At 37.6% G+C, this 16298-nt stretch overlaps 2 protein-coding genes, 1 long non-coding RNA gene and 2 other non-coding genes across 6 annotated transcripts; 3 read left to right on the top strand and 2 right to left on the bottom strand.

Annotated features, from left to right (window-relative positions):
• Positions 1-736: 736 nt before the first annotated feature.
• Positions 737-809, top strand: TRNAE-CUC (transfer RNA glutamic acid (anticodon CUC)). The gene has a single exon. It is a non-coding gene; the product is annotated as a tRNA-Glu (tRNA).
• Positions 810-1581: 772 nt separating this feature from the next.
• Positions 1582-1688, top strand: LOC147789823 (U6 spliceosomal RNA). Its single transcript, XR_015423295.1, has one exon. It is a non-coding gene; the product is annotated as a U6 spliceosomal RNA (small nuclear RNA).
• A 422-nt stretch (positions 1689-2110) lies between these two features.
• LOC147789822 (uncharacterized) lies at positions 2111-5127 on the bottom strand. The gene is made up of 2 exons (XR_015423088.1): positions 4987-5127; positions 2111-4829 (listed from the first exon to the last, which is right to left on the bottom strand). It is a non-coding gene; the product is annotated as an uncharacterized LOC147789822 (long non-coding RNA).
• On the top strand, positions 4449-5596 carry LOC111806586 (2-oxoglutarate (2OG) and Fe(II)-dependent oxygenase superfamily protein). The gene is made up of 2 exons (XM_023691962.2): positions 4449-4807; positions 4887-5596. Exons 1-2 carry the CDS (start codon positions 4449-4451, stop codon positions 5536-5538), a joined length of 1011 nt encoding a protein of 336 aa, XP_023547730.1. The 3' UTR covers positions 5539-5596.
• A 2056-nt stretch (positions 5597-7652) lies between these two features.
• On the bottom strand, positions 7653-14464 carry LOC111807332 (transcription factor EGL1). Of its 2 annotated transcripts, XM_023693009.2 has the most exons (9): positions 14201-14464; positions 14017-14112; positions 12583-12837; positions 12396-12492; positions 12218-12232; positions 10901-10957; positions 9863-10747; positions 8467-8910; positions 7653-8061 (listed from the first exon to the last, which is right to left on the bottom strand). In XM_023693009.2, the coding sequence occupies exons 1-9, from the start codon at positions 14206-14208 to the stop codon at positions 7990-7992; spliced, it is 1929 nt and encodes a 642-aa protein (XP_023548777.2). In that variant the 5' UTR covers positions 14209-14464; the 3' UTR covers positions 7653-7989. The 2 variants fall into 2 exon arrangements, with proteins under 2 accessions (XP_023548777.2, XP_023548776.2); XM_023693008.2 differs by lacking the exon at positions 14201-14464 and having other exon boundaries at positions 14017-14156.
• Positions 14465-16298: the final 1834 nt, after the last annotated feature.

The raw sequence follows: 16298 nt of genomic DNA, 5'->3' as shown, positions 1-16298 counted from the left end.
TGAACCGAGACCACATCCAAATGAGAGCGATCGTAAGAATAGGATGACTAAGAAAGACTTAAAATGAAAGCTACTACATCTCTCCCTCTATTTTCAGGTTTGGTTAATGACAATAAAAGAGATTTAAATTTTTTTTTTTTTTAAATTAAGAATAGTATTATAATAGTTTAAGGTTTAAAAAGGTATTTTTGAAACAAATATAAATTTTAGGGGTATTTTTGTAATTTAATCTAAAATATAATAATTTAGGTTATACTGAATTAATTTTAAATTACAACGTTAGATCCATCTTTTTTTGTTTATTTACATTTTATTAATGATATGTCTCGACTTTTTATTAATTTATAATTAATAATTAAATAATCGATTTAAGTGCAACTTTAATTTATGTAACTTTAATTTTGATTTATTTTTGTTTATATACTTTTAAAATATCTATTCTTTTTTTTTCACTATTATTAAGATTAAGATGTGACTCTCAATTGAAATTTGAATAAAAAATATCAGAATTAAAAGTAATATTTAAACGGAAAATATTTTGTATTACAATTCTAACCTTAAATTTGTTCTCTGTTGGACAGAGATTAAGTTGAAATTATAAAAAATTTAATAAAATCTTCGTGCTCTATTCAAATTTTAAAAATAAATAAATGAAATTTGGGGATTTAAAAAAAATACCTCAATAATGTATTAAATTAATAAATAAATAATTTTATCAATCAAGAATTTCAAAAGTTCCGTTGTAGTCTAGTTGGTCAGGATATTCGGCTCTCACCCGAAAGACCCGGGTTCAAGTCCCGGCAACGGAAGGATTTTCTTTTATTTATTTTCATTTTTTACCTATTCTTTTATTTATTTTCTTTTATTTTATTTGCCTTTTCTTTTCTTTTCTTTTATTTATTTTCCTTTTTCATTTTATTAGGTTTCCTTTAATTTTTAATTTCTTAAATATTCAAATATTATTCGTTTTTATTTTCATTTTGGTGCCTTTTCTCTCTTTTTTTTTTTTTTTTTTTTTTTAATTTTCTCACCCGAAAGACCCGGGTTCAAGTCCCGGCAACGGAAGGATTTTCTTTTATTTATTTTCATTTTTTACCTATTCTTTTATTTATTTTCTTTTATTTTATTTGCCTTTTCTTTTCTTTTCTTTTATTTATTTTCCTTTTTCATTTTATTGGGTTTCGTTTAATTTTTAATTTCTTAAATCTTCAAATATTGTTATTATTATTATTTTATTTATTTATTTTTTTTTTTGTTAATTTTCATATAGTTCATCTCACCCTCACATAATTTAACAAAGAATTTTGTAGGGACAAAGAATGGTATGGAGGCTAGGGATGACGGCAAGGAAGTCATCCCTGTCCATACCATGCCTACCTGATAACATGTGACGTGAGAATTGATGTACCTCGACGATGAGATTGAGGTTCTTATTTATAGGAGGAAAAGGATGAATACTTTATGTTCGTTGTTTGCTAAATACCTAAATCGTTCTTTGGAACAATGACCTAGCATTTTGTATGCAAGTCATCTCTTGATTAGATAAAAGCAATTAATCTCCAAATACATCTTGTAACGCCCCTAATTTTCTTAGGTTAATTAGTGACGTTACATTTGGTATCAGAAAAGATTAGCATGGCCCCTGCGCAAGAATGACACGCACAAATTGAAAAATGGTATGAAGAGTCAGACACTGGGCAATGTGTCAGCGAGAAGGCTGAGCCCCGAAAGGGGTGGACACGAGACAGTGTGCTAACAAGGACGCTAGGCCCCAAAGGGGTGGATTGGAGGTTCCCAAATTGATTGGAGAAGGGAACGAGTGCTAGTGAGGATGCTGGGACCCCAAGAAGGTTGGTTTTTGTGATATCCCACATCGGTTGGGGAGGATGAAACATTATTTAGAAGGGTGTGAAAATTCCTCCCTAGTGGATGCGTTTTAGAAATCTCGAGGGGAAGTTTGAAAGGGAAAAACCAAAGAGGACAATATTGGCTAGCGGTGAGCATGGACGGTTACCCGACCAATCAAAATAGGTTCATCCAACCACATGATCATTGACCTCCTTCCATGGGCATGTGGTAGCACCACAACTAGAATAAGCTTTCTTTCCAACCTTGCTAATGCCTGACACTTGGGAACCACTACACTTAAAATTAGCTCTTACCTGGGGAACCACCAGCTGGGGATGAGGACGGCACCGCACCTGAAATGAGCCCCTCACCTGTCTTACCACTGCATAGGCACATGAGTTGAGTAGCACCACATTTGAAATAAGCTCTCTCTCACCTACCTTGCTAAGCTACCTCCAACAATTTATGTGAACTTGTCAACTTCTACCACTTGTGCTAAAGAAAAGCTTCATCCTGAAGTGAACAGTAGAAACAACTCTCGTAAATCACCATCCCCAAATGAGAATGATTCAGTAGTTCTGATTCAGTAGTTAAGAAATGTACTCTTCATTTTAAGGTCGAATGAAAAAATTAATTAATAAAAACAAATTTAAATAGAATTCGTAGTGGGTTTGAGTTGTTACGGAAACTTCCCCTTAAAACAAAGCATGGACGAGACTATACACATATATCATGTCTGCCATTATCCTTGTTCTCATAAAAGATTAATTCATAGTTTCACCTTTTTCCTTTTCTGATACTGCCTAAAAACAACTAAATCCAAAAAGATACATATATATTTCCAATCAAATTTTATAAGCCACAACTTGAGTTATCCTAACCAATTCACTTTTGTAACTTGCTCCAATGCTTGTCGCTTAAAAAATGCCCATATTCATTGTATATATTTTTGTTAATGGAAATGTTAGATCAGAAGTTAGTTTAGAAGTGGGAAGATTTCATCTCGTCTTAGCTTTTGGTTAGTGGAGATTCACTAGTATGATCAAATGGTAATAGACCCAATAGTTCATTTACGATCTGGTTGATGGTGAGATTTAGGAGTGTAACTAGGTTAGTTTGGTTGAACCAATATGTTAGTCTAAGAGTTTTTTTTTTTTTTCCTCTTTTCTCTTTCTCTTTCTCTTTTAAGAGAAAAGGAACCGGACAACAATAATTAACCTATTTGTGAGATCCCACGTTGGTTGGGGAGGAGAACGAAACATTCTTTATAAGAGTGTGAAAACCTCTCCCTAGTATACACGTTTTAAAAACCTTAAAGGGAAGCCCGAAAGGAAAAGTCCAAAGAGGACAATATCTACTAGCGGTGGGCTTGGGCTGTTACTAATGGTATCAGAGCTGACACCGGGCGATGTGCCACCGAGAAGGCTGAGCTCTGAAGGGGGGTGGACACAAGGAGGTGTGCCAGGAAGGACACTGGGCCTCGAAAGGGGGTGAATTAGGGGATCCCACATTGATTGGAGAAAGGTACGAGTGCCAGCAAGGATATTGGGCCCCGAAGGGGTGTGGATCATAAGATCCCACATCGGTTGAGGAGAACGAAACATTTTTTATAAGATGTGTGGAGACCTCTCCCTAGCAGACGCATTTTAAAAATCTTAAGGAGAAGCCCAAAAGAAAAAGTCCAAAGAGAACAATATGTGTTAGCGGTGACTTGGACGGTTACTAATGAACCAAGGCTATGAGACCAACAGCAGGTTCTTATTAGAGATGGGAGAGTGAAGGGAAGAGGAGCTCCAAACATCCTATTTGTTCCAATAAACAGGCACGGTTCTATAATCAAAGCAATTCAGTCAACTTCTTCCTTTGAATTACACTCTTTGTAAAAATCCAACTTAAGAAACTAATCTAACATACAATTGTTTATAAGAGAAAAATAAAAGTCAAGACCTAATCTAGCAGGCAACATAAGATGACTTTTGAGATGAAGATACCCATATGACATCAACACATATCATTATAAATATCAACGCAGCGGTATCTTCATCTAACATTACAACTAAATATTATAAATGGGAGACCAGATCAAACCTTTTGGGCAGATAACCAAGTAATGATTGCATTCAGTGTTTTTCTAACTCCTACATGCTTATTAACAAAGTATTTGCATTGGTCAAACCTCTATCCAAAAGAATATGTATATATATATATATATATATAACAAAAGTCTATAGAAGAAAGTTTCTTCCTTACCAGCCTGTCTTGGCTCCATGAAAATGAAAGAGCTTGCATTATTTAAGCTTCCAACAATACCTGTTTGCTGCTTATAACAAACAAAAGCTAATAATATTTTTAAGCATGTCAAGTCAAACCCCTTAGCTAATTACAATTATGAATCGTTTACCCAATTTTCAAATCACTGTGTTATTGTTTTTATTATCTTCATTGTTACTTTTCCAAGTGACAGGAATCAACCCACTAATGATTAAAACTAGAGACAATAAAGAACAAATTATGACTATTTGAATCTTTCTTTTTAAGCAATATAATTCTCCACCTATGGAGTATAGGCTAGCTCGCTATAGACAAATTAGTAGCCAAACATGTCTGTATCTAAGGCCTCAGTGGAACTCCCCATTTTAGACATTTCTCAGCCATTGTCTCCTTCTTCCCTTTCTTTGCTAGCTGATGCTTGCAGAAAATGGGGCTTTTTCCATATCAAAAACCATGGAATCTCCAAAGATATCTACAACAAACTCCATTCCTTCTCCAATGAAATTTTCAGCCTCCCTTCTGAAACCAAGCTCAAAATTGGCCCTCTCTCTTCTTTGAACACTTACACTCCCCATTTCATAGCCTCCCCGTTCTTTGAAACTCTCAGAGTCTCTGGTCCTAACTTCTTAGCATCTGCTCAGAGTTCAGCAGATTCCCTCTTTAACCAAAAGAGCCCTCACCAGTTCAGGTACATACAATTCACAGCACATCTACTTCAAATCAGTATTGTTCTATTGTTCTAACAATCTAATTTCATGTGCATAAAGTGAGATATTGCAAGAATATGGAGACAAAATGACAGAGCTATCAAGGAAGATTATAAAGAACATATTGATGAGCTTAGGGGAAGGTTTTGATACGACATACCATGAATCTCATTTCAAGAATTGCCATGGATATCTGAGAATAAACAATTACACACCTCCAGAAACCTTGGGAGAAGATGAAGAACCAGAAGGACTTGGAATGCACACGGATATGAGCTGCGTGACCATCGTGTACCAAGATCAAACAGGTGGTCTGCAAGTGAAATCAAGCGCAGGGGATTGGGTCGATATAGCCCCATGTGATGAATCCGAATCCGAATCCGATTCCGAAGCTCTTGTGGTGAACATTGGCGATCTTCTTCAAGCTTGGAGCAACGACAAGCTTAGGTCGTCTGAACACAGAGTGGTTTTGCGGCGGCCGGCGATCAATCGGTTCTCGATTGCATTCTTCTGGGGGTTTGAGGACGAGAAGGTCGTGTCGGCGCCGGAGGAAGTGGTCGGCGACGGCGGTAAGAGACTGTATAAGCCATTTGTTTGCTCGGATTACCTGAAGTTCAGGGAGAATGACGAAAGAGGGAAATTTGAAAAGGTTGGTTTCACTGTGAGAGACTTTGCTGGGAACGCAATTACGAAGGATTTTGAAGAAAAATAATTTTTTATTTTGTATTTGCAATTTTATTCCAATTTATTAAATAAAAATAAGGGAATTTCCACAATATATTTAAATAAATTATTTAGATTTTACTTGAAATAAATAAAATTATTTCTAGTAATATCAGACAACAACAACAGACCAACTTGTGATAGATCGATCAACATACGGAGAACGCCCGACCGAACGAGTAATCAAGTAATTATTGATATCAGTATTCATATTAGGTATATCACTGATATCTCGACACTCATATTTAGGTACATCAGTGTAATTGATTCATTAAATAACATAACAAATCTAAGTGCATCAGCGACAAGTCAGTACTTATATCAGATATAGAAGAAAAAAAGTCAGTATATAATCACGAGTGGATTTGTGTCCCTAATATGATACGCTGATTAAAATATATATTTTAAATTAAATGGCAAATATTAATTAAATATCTATGAAAATAAAAATTTATGTAAGTGACTCGAACAGTCCAACCCAATCCAATCCAAAAATTTATGGTTGGGTTCGGTTCATTATTTAACAAGAATTGTTTGGGTTAAAAGAAATTTATAATCCGAGCAACTATGTTAGGTCTAAAAAATGTCTCAACTCGAGCGAACCCAACTCACAAACAATTAATTAGATTGGGTGTAAAAAATGTTTGAATCCGACCCAATCCACCAACGAACAATCAATTAGGTTAGGTCTAAAAATGTATGAACCTGACCCAATTCAACGTACGAACAACCATCACATCAGTTGAACATCGAGTTCTAACAAAACAAAATGTTTGAATCATCTGTTCCACGTTTATAATATAATATGAATAATTGAAAGCTAAATTTAAGGAGAGATTTATTTATTTATTTATTTATTATTTATTATTATTATAATATGGTTTTAGTAAAATCTATTTAAATTTTGGTTAGATTATGTTTAAAGTGGGTTTGGTCGGCTTGAAATTGGGAGCCACGTTGAGCAAATCCAAACCCATTTTGGAAATAATAAAATTAAAAATAATAAATAAATAAGGCATTTAGTCAACTAATTAATTATAAATTAAAAGGGGAAATGCCACTAATTAAAGTTTAATCATTTATTTTTTATCCAATTAAATCATGCAATCTACTACTTATTGCTTTTAATCTTGTCCTTTTTTTAATTAAATAAAATTTATATTTTAAATCCTCGTAAATTAAATTTTATTACTTAAAATAATTTTGATTAAAATATGTCGATGGTATCGTATACAATGAGTTTGTATAAGACTAGGCTGTGAAATATTTATTCTCTCTTTATGAATTTGTTAACCCGCTTCGTAATAACAAAGTGAAAAGTAGGTCAACCTCCATAACCACATGGGAGGGAAACGAGATCTAATTGGATGATCACGCTAGTTCAAGAACGGTTTTTCACTCAATTTGAAAGCTGATTTTGTGAGTTTAAAGATGCCCGAGGCAAGCTGAATAGAAGATTTTCGTCTTTCTAATATTGATGTTCCGGTGGACAACACTGCTAAACTATATGTGACTCGATCGCAAATTTGATCGAGTTCTGAGCTCTTGTTTGTGATGACATATCCTTTTATTTGCACGAGTGATAGGAGTTGGGGGAACAAAACGAAATTCTCTCTTTCTCATTTAGCGTGTAAGCTCACAAACTCACTGCTAGCATATATTGTCACTTAGAAGTTTTTCACACCCTTATATTTCCTTGTTTCCCTCTCATGTGAGATCTCACAATCCTCCCCCTTTGAGGGCCAGCATCCCCGCTGGCACACCGCTCGATGTCCGGCTCTAAGACCATTTGTAACAGTCCATGTAACGATCTAAATCCACCGCTAGCAGATATTGTCCTCTTTAGGCTTTCCACTAGGGGAAGGTTTCCACACCCTTATAAATGGTGGTGGACATCACAATCCAAGTCTACTGTTAACAGATATTATCCGCTTTGACCCATTACGTATCTCCATCAGCTTCACGATTTTAAAACGCATCTTCTATAGAGAGGTTTCCACATCCTTATAAGAAATGTTTTGTTCGATTCACCTCAGTGCTTATTCTAAACTCGAACAGTGAGGTCTCACTCTTTCATTGGCTCGAGAGAGATTTAGTTTATGATTGAATCATAAAGATAAATGATACTATGTAGAAATCTCGGGACGGGTTGCAAAAAAGTAAGTGCAACCTAGCTAGCTATTAACCAACACTGATAAGAAATTACAACTCTCATAATTAGAACATGGTAAGATGATTATGGGTAGCAAATAACAACAGTAAAGCTAAGCAATCTAATCAGATGATGCTAAGCTTGCCGAATTCGTAAGCCCCAAGGGGAGGATGTTAGAAGGTCAGCTCCTTTGCTTCTACTCTACTGACTTACAGAAAATGCTTCACCATTGATCCTAAGCTTTCTTCTCCGCTCGCCTCGGCTCGGTCCGGTTCGGTTCGGCTTGGCTCAACTCTTGTTGGCAACTTTCAAAAGTGCTAGTTTGACCATCCCAACTGATGCAGCCACCATCCCTCGAAACTGAAACGAAATCAGGCAGCGTAAATTACCCGAGTATCGATTTACAGACAGAAACATACTTCTACTCCTACGCAGTCGTCATTCTAAACGAAAACAGCACAGTTCTATAACTAAAATAGATATGGCGACTAAAACGTCAAACAAACGAAGGATCGTCATAATCCCGTTCATCAAAGATAATATATCAGCATTTCCATTACGAGTCGATGGTTCAATAAATTTGCAGACTATGATCAAACTTGTGGAACGTAAAGCAAATATATGGTTTAGCCTATGAAAGATATAAGCCCTCCGACTCATCGACATTTCTCCATGGTTTGCTACTAGGGATGTAGACGGTTCAAAAGTCGGGTTTTCGGTGGTGTCTATGCATGAAAAACAAATGACAGAAACTAAATTACAAACCTTAGACTTGAGGGTCAAGGAGAAAACGCCGTTACGATCAGAAGATTGAACCGAGTGGGCGTCGAGTTGCAAGTCGTTTAAAGTATCCATGACGTCGACCAATATATATTCTCGATAAGGACAGTGCATGTCGACGAGAACCTCTTGCTCGTTCATGGTGACTTTCACATCTAGTTTAAGGCCATCTTTGGGAATGTTGTTCTTCAGCTTAAGGTCAGTTTCATCCATTTCACAGGCTTTTCTCTTGTTCGTTGAAGGTTTTAAGGTGCCTTCAATCTTATCATAGTCATAGTTATCTGATGTCTGTTCCACCATGTCAAGATATTTCCTTCTGAATCTTTCTTCATAATATAATGAGTCCATGCATGTTTCCAACTCTTGTACTCTCGCTTCGAGCATCTTCAAATATTTGATTGTATCGTTGAGTATCGATACTTTGTTGATCTGCGTAAAATAAGTAAAATTTTCAGATTGTATCACTTCAAGAAGATATGATCGAACAAAAAACGCAACAATGTATATGCTTAGGAACTTGCAAATTTCGTGAGGGGAAAACCGAAACATTTTTTATAAGGGTGTGGAGAGGTATAAGGGTGTGGAAACCTCTCCCTAGCATAAGCGTGGGAAATCCCGAAAGGGAAAGCCCAAAGAGGACAATATCTACTAACGTTAGGCTTGAGTTGTTACAAATGGTATCAGAGCTAGACACTGGACGATGTGCTAGCAAGGAGGCTGAGCCCTGAAGGGGGGTGGACACGGGGTAGTGTGTCAACAAGGACGCTGGGCCCCGAAGGGGGGTGGATTTTGAGATCCCACATCGGTTGGGAAGGAGAATGAAACATTCTTTATAAGGGTGTGGAAACCTCTCCCTAATAGACGTATTTTAAAAATCTTGAGGGGAGCTCGAAAGGTAAAGCCTAAAGAGGACAATATCTGCTAGTGGTGGGCTTGAGTTGTACAAATGGTATGAGAGCCAGATACTGAGCGATGTGCTAGTGAGGAGGTTGAGCCTCGAAGGGGGTAGACACGAGGCAGTGTGCCAGCAAGGACGCTAGGCCCCGAAGGGGGGTGGATTGCGGGGTCCTACATTGATTGGAGAAGGGAACAAGTGCTAGCACTAGGCCCTGAAGGGGGTTGGATTGTGAGATCCCATGTCGGTATATTCTTTATAAGGGTGTGGAAACTTCTCCCCAACAGATGCATTTTAAAAACTTTGAGGGGAAGCCCGAAAAGGAAAGCCCAAAGAGGACAACATCTACTAGCGGTGGACTCGGGCTGTTACAATATCACTTTAAGAAAATATAATTGAAGCAAAAATGCAACAATATATATGCTTAAGAACTTGCAAATTCGATGTAAAATCCGCACAAATGTAACAAATCGAAGCAGGAAGTACCTCATTAAGTGAAGGTAGCATGGACTTAAGAGCCATAAACTTTTCATTTTCTCTTAATTTGTCGTGCACGACATCTTTCGTGCAGAAATCGTCGTTACCCTGTTTCAAGATCGACCGTTCCCCGTCCTTGAGCCGATTTAGAGAACAACCAGCAGATAATAATGGAACCGTGAACAAAATCTTCTTCAACATCTTTTGTTGCACCGGGGCCGTGTTTATCTCGGCCATTCCTTTCTTCCATGGCATGAAACTCGATCTGCTCGAGAAACTATGGAGAAGGGGACTTCCAGCCAATTGAGTTGAACTTCCCAAAATGGTGAAGATAGTTCTCTTGTAGTGCAGGTCTTCATCAGTTCTAGGATCTAAGGAAACCGACTTAGTGCGGTTCGAGTTTTGAAGTTCTTTCAAAGATAAATCGTTCGTGTCTTTCGATGAGACTTTCTCCGGATTATTTGCCAAAGCTTCAGAAATACAGTCACTAGGATTCATGGAATCTTGAAAACCGTAACTGAAGTCGTCATCAAGAAACTGCAAACTCCGAAAACACGAAGCCCCTCCCTCGACACCTTCAAGTCTTAAAGGATCGACCATTTGGTGAAATCGTTCACAACCATTCGAAAAACGATCAAGAGAATCAATACCGAACTCATCGTTTTTCCTTTGAATCCCATTTACTGCCTTCCTGTCGAATTTCGCAGCTGTCAAACCGTGGACGTTCTCCATAGCCAAAACTTCAACAATCTCATTGTCAGATTTGGCAACCATTGGTTCTTTACCATTATCATCTTTATAAGCAGAGGAAGACGATTTCTTAGAGCATATCGGCTTCGAGAACTTCAGTAAAAAATCTTTGACATGTTGAAGAAGACTAGGATCCTCCGAAACCTTAAAAAGACAGCATGAAACACGAAACACGAAACACGAAACACGAAACACGAAACACGAAACATGGTACCGAAACATATGATGTCCCGAAACATATGATGTTGATTCATAAATAAACAATTTGTGTAACAGATGATTCTTTATGAATATTACCTGCTCGGTTACACCTAGTTCAATAACGCCGCCAAGGTAAGGAAAGCACACCACAGTCTACAACACAAAAACAATTTTAAGATCAGGTCTTGAAAATAGCATTGTAAACAGCAGTCAATTCTCAGAGCTTTAGGTGATTCATGTAGCCAATAATCGAACTCGTTACGTATTGTCTGCTTTGGCCCGTTACGTATCGCCGTCGGTCTCACGGTTTTAAAACGCATCTATTAGGGAGAGGTTTCCACACCCTTATAAAGAATGCTTTGTTCCCCTCTCCAACCAATGTGTGATCCACAATCTACCCTCCTTGGGAGCCCAACGTCCTCGCTGGCACACTGCTCAATGTCTAGCTTCGATACCATTTGTAACAGCCCAAGCCCACCGTTAGCAGATATTGTCCGTTATGTGTCGCCGTCGGTCTCACGGTACTAAAACACATCTGTTAGGGAGAGGTTTCCACACCCTTATAAAAAATGTTTAGTTCCCCTCTCCAACCGATGTGGGATCTCACAATCCACCCTCCTTGGGGGCCCTGCGTCCTCGCTAGCACACCGCCCGGTGGTCTGGTTCTAATATCATTTGTAACATCTCAAGTCCATTGTTAGCAGATATTGTCTGTTTTGACATGTTACGTATTACCGCCGACCTCACGGTTTTAAAACGCGTTTGTTAAGGAGAAGTTTCTACACCCTTATAAAGAATGCTTTGTTCCCTCTCCAACCGACGTGGGATCTCACAATCCACCTTCCTTGGGGTCCAGCGTCCTCGCTGGCACACCGCCCGGTGTCTGGCTCTGATACCATTTAAAACATCTCAAGCCCACCATTAGCAGATATTGTCCGTTTTGGCCCCTTACGTATCGCCGTCGGCCTCACAGCTTTAAAACACGTCTGTTAGGGAGAGGTTTCCACACCCTTATAAAGAATGATTTGTTCCTCTCTCCAACCGATATGGGATCTCACAATCCACCCTCCTTGGGGCCCAACGTCCTCGCTAGCACACCGCCCGATGTCTAGCTCTGATTCCATTTGTAATAGCACAAGCCCACTGGTAGTAGATATTATCCGCTTTGGCTCGTTACATATCGTTGTTGACCTCACGATTTTAAAACGCGCCTGTTAGAGAGAGGTTTCCACACCCTTATAAAGAATGCTTTATTCCCCTCTCCAACCGATGGGGCAGACATAGACAAAGTTTTATGGTTTTATCACGAGAGGTTTCTTTTTCCTTTTTTAAGGCATACTATTCTTAGAGGACTTTTGATTTTCTTTATCATCATAACTAGCACTAGATGATGTTTGACACGGATAATCATACCTGAATCGATGCACTCTGTAAGCAGTCGATCAACGACGTCGAAAATAAGAACCCCAATGAAAAAGAAAGAAGAAAAACGTCAATTTGTTTCTCACTAATAAGATCATAACGACCTTGAATAGGCATCAAACTATTCAAAATCAAACGAGTGATATTTTCCCACCAAAAGAAATCGAACCTTCGCAAGCAAGGAGCGGGAGAATACGCTACTCTCTGCATATTGAGCATTGTATAACCAGATAGTTCGATCATCAGCTAACGCTCTTCCAGGCAAACTATGCACGATAGATAGATAGCGCTCGTAATATCACAAGTTAAACAACAAAAGTCAAGAGATAAACACAAGTATGGATCAGAGATAATACCCTTGGCCTTGATTGAAGAAAAAGGACATGCAAACCAAGTAATACCATTCAGCATCAGATAGATCTTCAGGAGACAAAGAGGCGGGAGGCTTTTTCGCTCGTTGCTCGCTTTCACCGTCTAAGAGAGACTTGTAGAGCTCTCTCAATTGTTCACTTCGATGTAAGCCCATAATATCGACATGAACATCTTCAGCTTGAACCGTCTTCCTCGTCTTGATGTCTCCATTGTAGTAGCCATCACACCATTCCAGTACCCTAAAGTATAAAACCAAATCTTTTCTTTATAGTACAACAACTATATACCTCGAACAAAGTACACCATAGAGCCTCCCTTGAGGCCTTTGCATCCCTCGAACAGTCTCCCCTTAATCGAGACTCAACTCCTTCTCTGGAGTCCTCGAACAAAGAGACTCCCCTCGAACAAAGTACACCATAGAGGTTCCCCTGAGACCTATAGAGTCCTCGAACAGCCTCCCCTTAATTGAGGCTCGACTCCTTTCTCTGGAGCCATCGAACAAAGTACACTCTTTGTTTGACACTTGAGTCACTTTTTTACTACACCTTCGAGGCTCACAACTTCTTTGTTCGACATTTGAGAATTCTATTTACATAGCTAAGGGCACGACTCTTATACCATGTTAGGAATCACAGATCTCCATAATGGTATGATGTTGTCCACTTTGAGCATAAGCTCTCATGGCTTTGCTTTTGGTTTCCCCAAAAGACCTCAAACCAATGGAGATGTATTCCTTACTTATAAACCCATAATCCTCCTCTAAATTAGCCAACGTGAAACTCCCTCCCAACAATCCTGAATATTGTTCTCATAGCTCGCCCCTAACCCCAATAATCACCCAAAGGCTTTGCCATCTAGGGCTGATTTTAAGTTTTTTCGAGCCCAAGTCCACCGCTAGCAAATATTGTCCTCTTCGGGCTTTCCCTTTCGGGGTTCCCCTCAAGGTTATAAAACGTGTCTGCTAAGGAGAGGTTTCCACACCCTTATAAAGAATGCTTCGTTCTCCTCCCCAACCGATGTAGGATCTCACACGAAAGCTTGAGCCCCAGATTTCCGAGGATATCTCCGGACAACCAAGCTCAAAGTTACATGTTATTGTAGATGAAACTCAGATTTTGAGCTCCTTAAAGGTATCCCATTGCTCAGTAAGGATATAAAACAGAAGTCCAGGAAAGTTGAAGGTAAAAGAAAGAAGGGACTTAAATCAGATCACTGTAAGCCTAGTTTAAGATCATTAACCACTTCATTTTCACAAATTGTTGCCAAGAACAAACCCCACAACATAAAACAATCAAAATCACAGTACCCATTTGGATTTTCAACACCCATATGATGAAAAAGGAAACCCCAGAAGGATATACAAGCCAAAGAATGAAGAACAATGTCATCAAGAACTGATTAAAAGAAAAAATCAATACCCATGTTGCCTAATCGACGGTGACCAGAAGATCGCATAGCTCCATTGGATGCTCTTCACAGCGACAGCGAGCTGCTTTCGGAGAAACCCAGGTTCGCTATCACAGATTTCAGTTCCATTAGCCATTGTTTTCCAGAAAAAACAGAGAAACTCAAAAGAAACGATGAAGAACAACAAAAACCCACCAAGCCATTAGCCATAAGGAGCTTAAGATTTGGTTCAAACGCCACAGAATGGCGAAACCCAAAAGGCTTTTAGGCTTTAGCCGTGCGACAGAGAGTAGCAGCTTTCTGAACAGAAAAGTAATTACTGGAAAAAGTGGAAACCATCTTCTCAGATGCAACCCCTTTTACAAATTTGGGTTTAAAAGAGAGGGCTATAATCGATTAGTTTATGATTAAAATCTGATCGAGGGGCTGACAAATTCTAATTTAGGGTTTACTTTTTGACTGACGAGACGATGAAATCAAATAGAAAGAGGAAAATGTTTCATAATTTAAGCTTGTTCGCTTCATAAACGAATCATTCTGAAAACAGGGTATTGTTTACTATTGAATGGGAACTTTTTCTATTTTCAAAATAGTGAAGGCTGAGCTCGTAAATTCTTTGACAAAATGCACCCGACACAAAATTTCTCAAAATTTTTAAATTTAGATTTTAAAAAATTATTAGAGTAAAAAGAGAAATACATGAATGAATGGAGATCTAGGAAGTTTATGGTTAAGCGTGCTTAAGTAGTTAACGTGATCATGTCGTCAAAGATGTTGGTGAATGTTGGGGTCATCAAGTGCCGAATATGGATTCTGAGTTTTGGATATGGGTCGTTAGAAATGGTGTTAGAGTGATACCTCTCCTAGTAAGATGTGCAGATTCGTGTTAGTCTCTAGGGATAGTTTTCACTCTTAAGAAGCAAGGAGTAGGTAACTTGATCATGTCGCAAGAGATGCAGTGGAAAGTTGGGGTCATCAGGTGTTGAATCCCGATTCCGAATCTTGGGCATATGTAGTTATATAGCTGTCTGATTGTTTCAAACTTTCTAATGTGAACCTGGCACCAAATCTTTAGGTTGTTTGAGTAGATTGGGCGACAGATCGACCATAGCAGTACTCCGGGATATAAACCAAGACAATGAATGTCCTACAAACAGGAGTTCCTATCTTGACTGTCTATCAAACCTTCAAACTCTTATTCGTGGTGGAGTGCTTTGAGTAGGATGGATCTAATCTCATCCCAGCAATCAAACGAGTCTTTTGTCTCACCCATCTAACCTGCGAACTAAAATTTTTATTAATATCCTTAAAAAAAATTTAAAAACACATTTAAAAAATAGAACTTTCAAAAGTAATATTAAAAAGTTTATACTGTTGGATGATAAAAGTCCCACATTGCGCGATGATGATCAAAGTGGACAATATCATACCATTGTGGAGAGTCTTGTTCATCTAACATGGTATCAGAGCCATGCCCTAAACTTAGTCGTGCCAGTAGATTGGTAAATCCTCAAATAGTCGTGCCAGTAAGAAAAGGAGTCAAGCCTCCTCGAAGACAGTAAAAATGACTAAGACTCCAAAAGAGTCGAGCCTCGATTAAGGAGAGGCGCACTATGCTCAAAGTGGACAATATCATACAATTGTGGAGAGTCGTGTTTATCTAATATATACGAGATAGTCACGATTTTTTGTCCATATATTGATCTTAAGAATTTTTTTCAAGTATTTTTTTTTTTTATAAAAGTAGAGGTTTTTAAACATAGTACGAACTCGACATTTTTAAACTTTTTAAAAAGATGTTGAAGGGTGTTAATTAAACTTTTTAAAGTTCAAAAAATACCATTAAAAGTTTTCGATCAGTAAATATATTTTTAAATTTTTTTTAAAATTTTATAAAGTTGATGGATATTTTATTAATTTAGCTATATATATATATATATATATATAAAGGTTTATTATTATTATTATTATTATTATTATTATTTATTTTTGAAAATTGTAAATTTAATTAAGGGTTTGAATTAAAATTGAATAAAAATTATGATATAAATGGGAAGAAGTACATACTCTTTCTATTTTTATAAAGTTGATAAAAAAAAAAGTACAATAATTGACCAAATGGGCCCAAGGGAATGCCTCATTTGACAGAGGTGAAGTGGGGGCAAAGTAGTAATTTTACGTTTTAAACCCAAATTAATTATGGCTTTATATGATATTGAAAAAAAAGGGAAATTGTCAAAAATAGTAAGTGGTAAAAAAATTAAAAGTTAAATTATTATTTTTCGTCCAAATA

This window comes from Cucurbita pepo, chromosome 12, assembly GCF_057944985.1.
Source record: "Cucurbita pepo subsp. pepo isolate OVF chromosome 12, ASM5794498v1, whole genome shotgun sequence".
In the NCBI taxonomy this organism is placed as follows: domain Eukaryota; kingdom Viridiplantae; phylum Streptophyta; class Magnoliopsida; order Cucurbitales; family Cucurbitaceae; genus Cucurbita; species Cucurbita pepo.
Note: the sequence above shows the minus strand (reverse complement) of the source record. Positions and strands in the feature narration are given on the sequence as shown.

Bases quoted from the DNA above. Each gene is read 5' to 3' on its own strand.
- LOC111806586 (XM_023691962.2), top strand. From the start codon at position 4,449: ATGTCTGTATCTAAGGCCTCAGTGGAACTCCCCATTTTAGACATTTCT. The intron at 4,808-4,886 runs GTACATACAATT...ATGTGCATAAAG, and splicing joins AAGAGCCCTCACCAGTTCAG to TGAGATATTGCAAGAATATG.
- LOC111807332 (XM_023693008.2), bottom strand. From the start codon at position 14,141: ATGGCTAATGGAACTGAAATCTGTGATAGCGAACCTGGGTTTCTCCGA. The intron at 12,838-14,016 runs GTATTGATTTTT...TTTATACTTTAG, and splicing joins CCGTCGATTAGGCAACATGG to GGTACTGGAATGGTGTGATG. The intron at 8,911-9,862 runs GTACTTCCTGCT...TATTTTACGCAG, and splicing joins TGCTACCTTCACTTAATGAG to ATCAACAAAGTATCGATACT.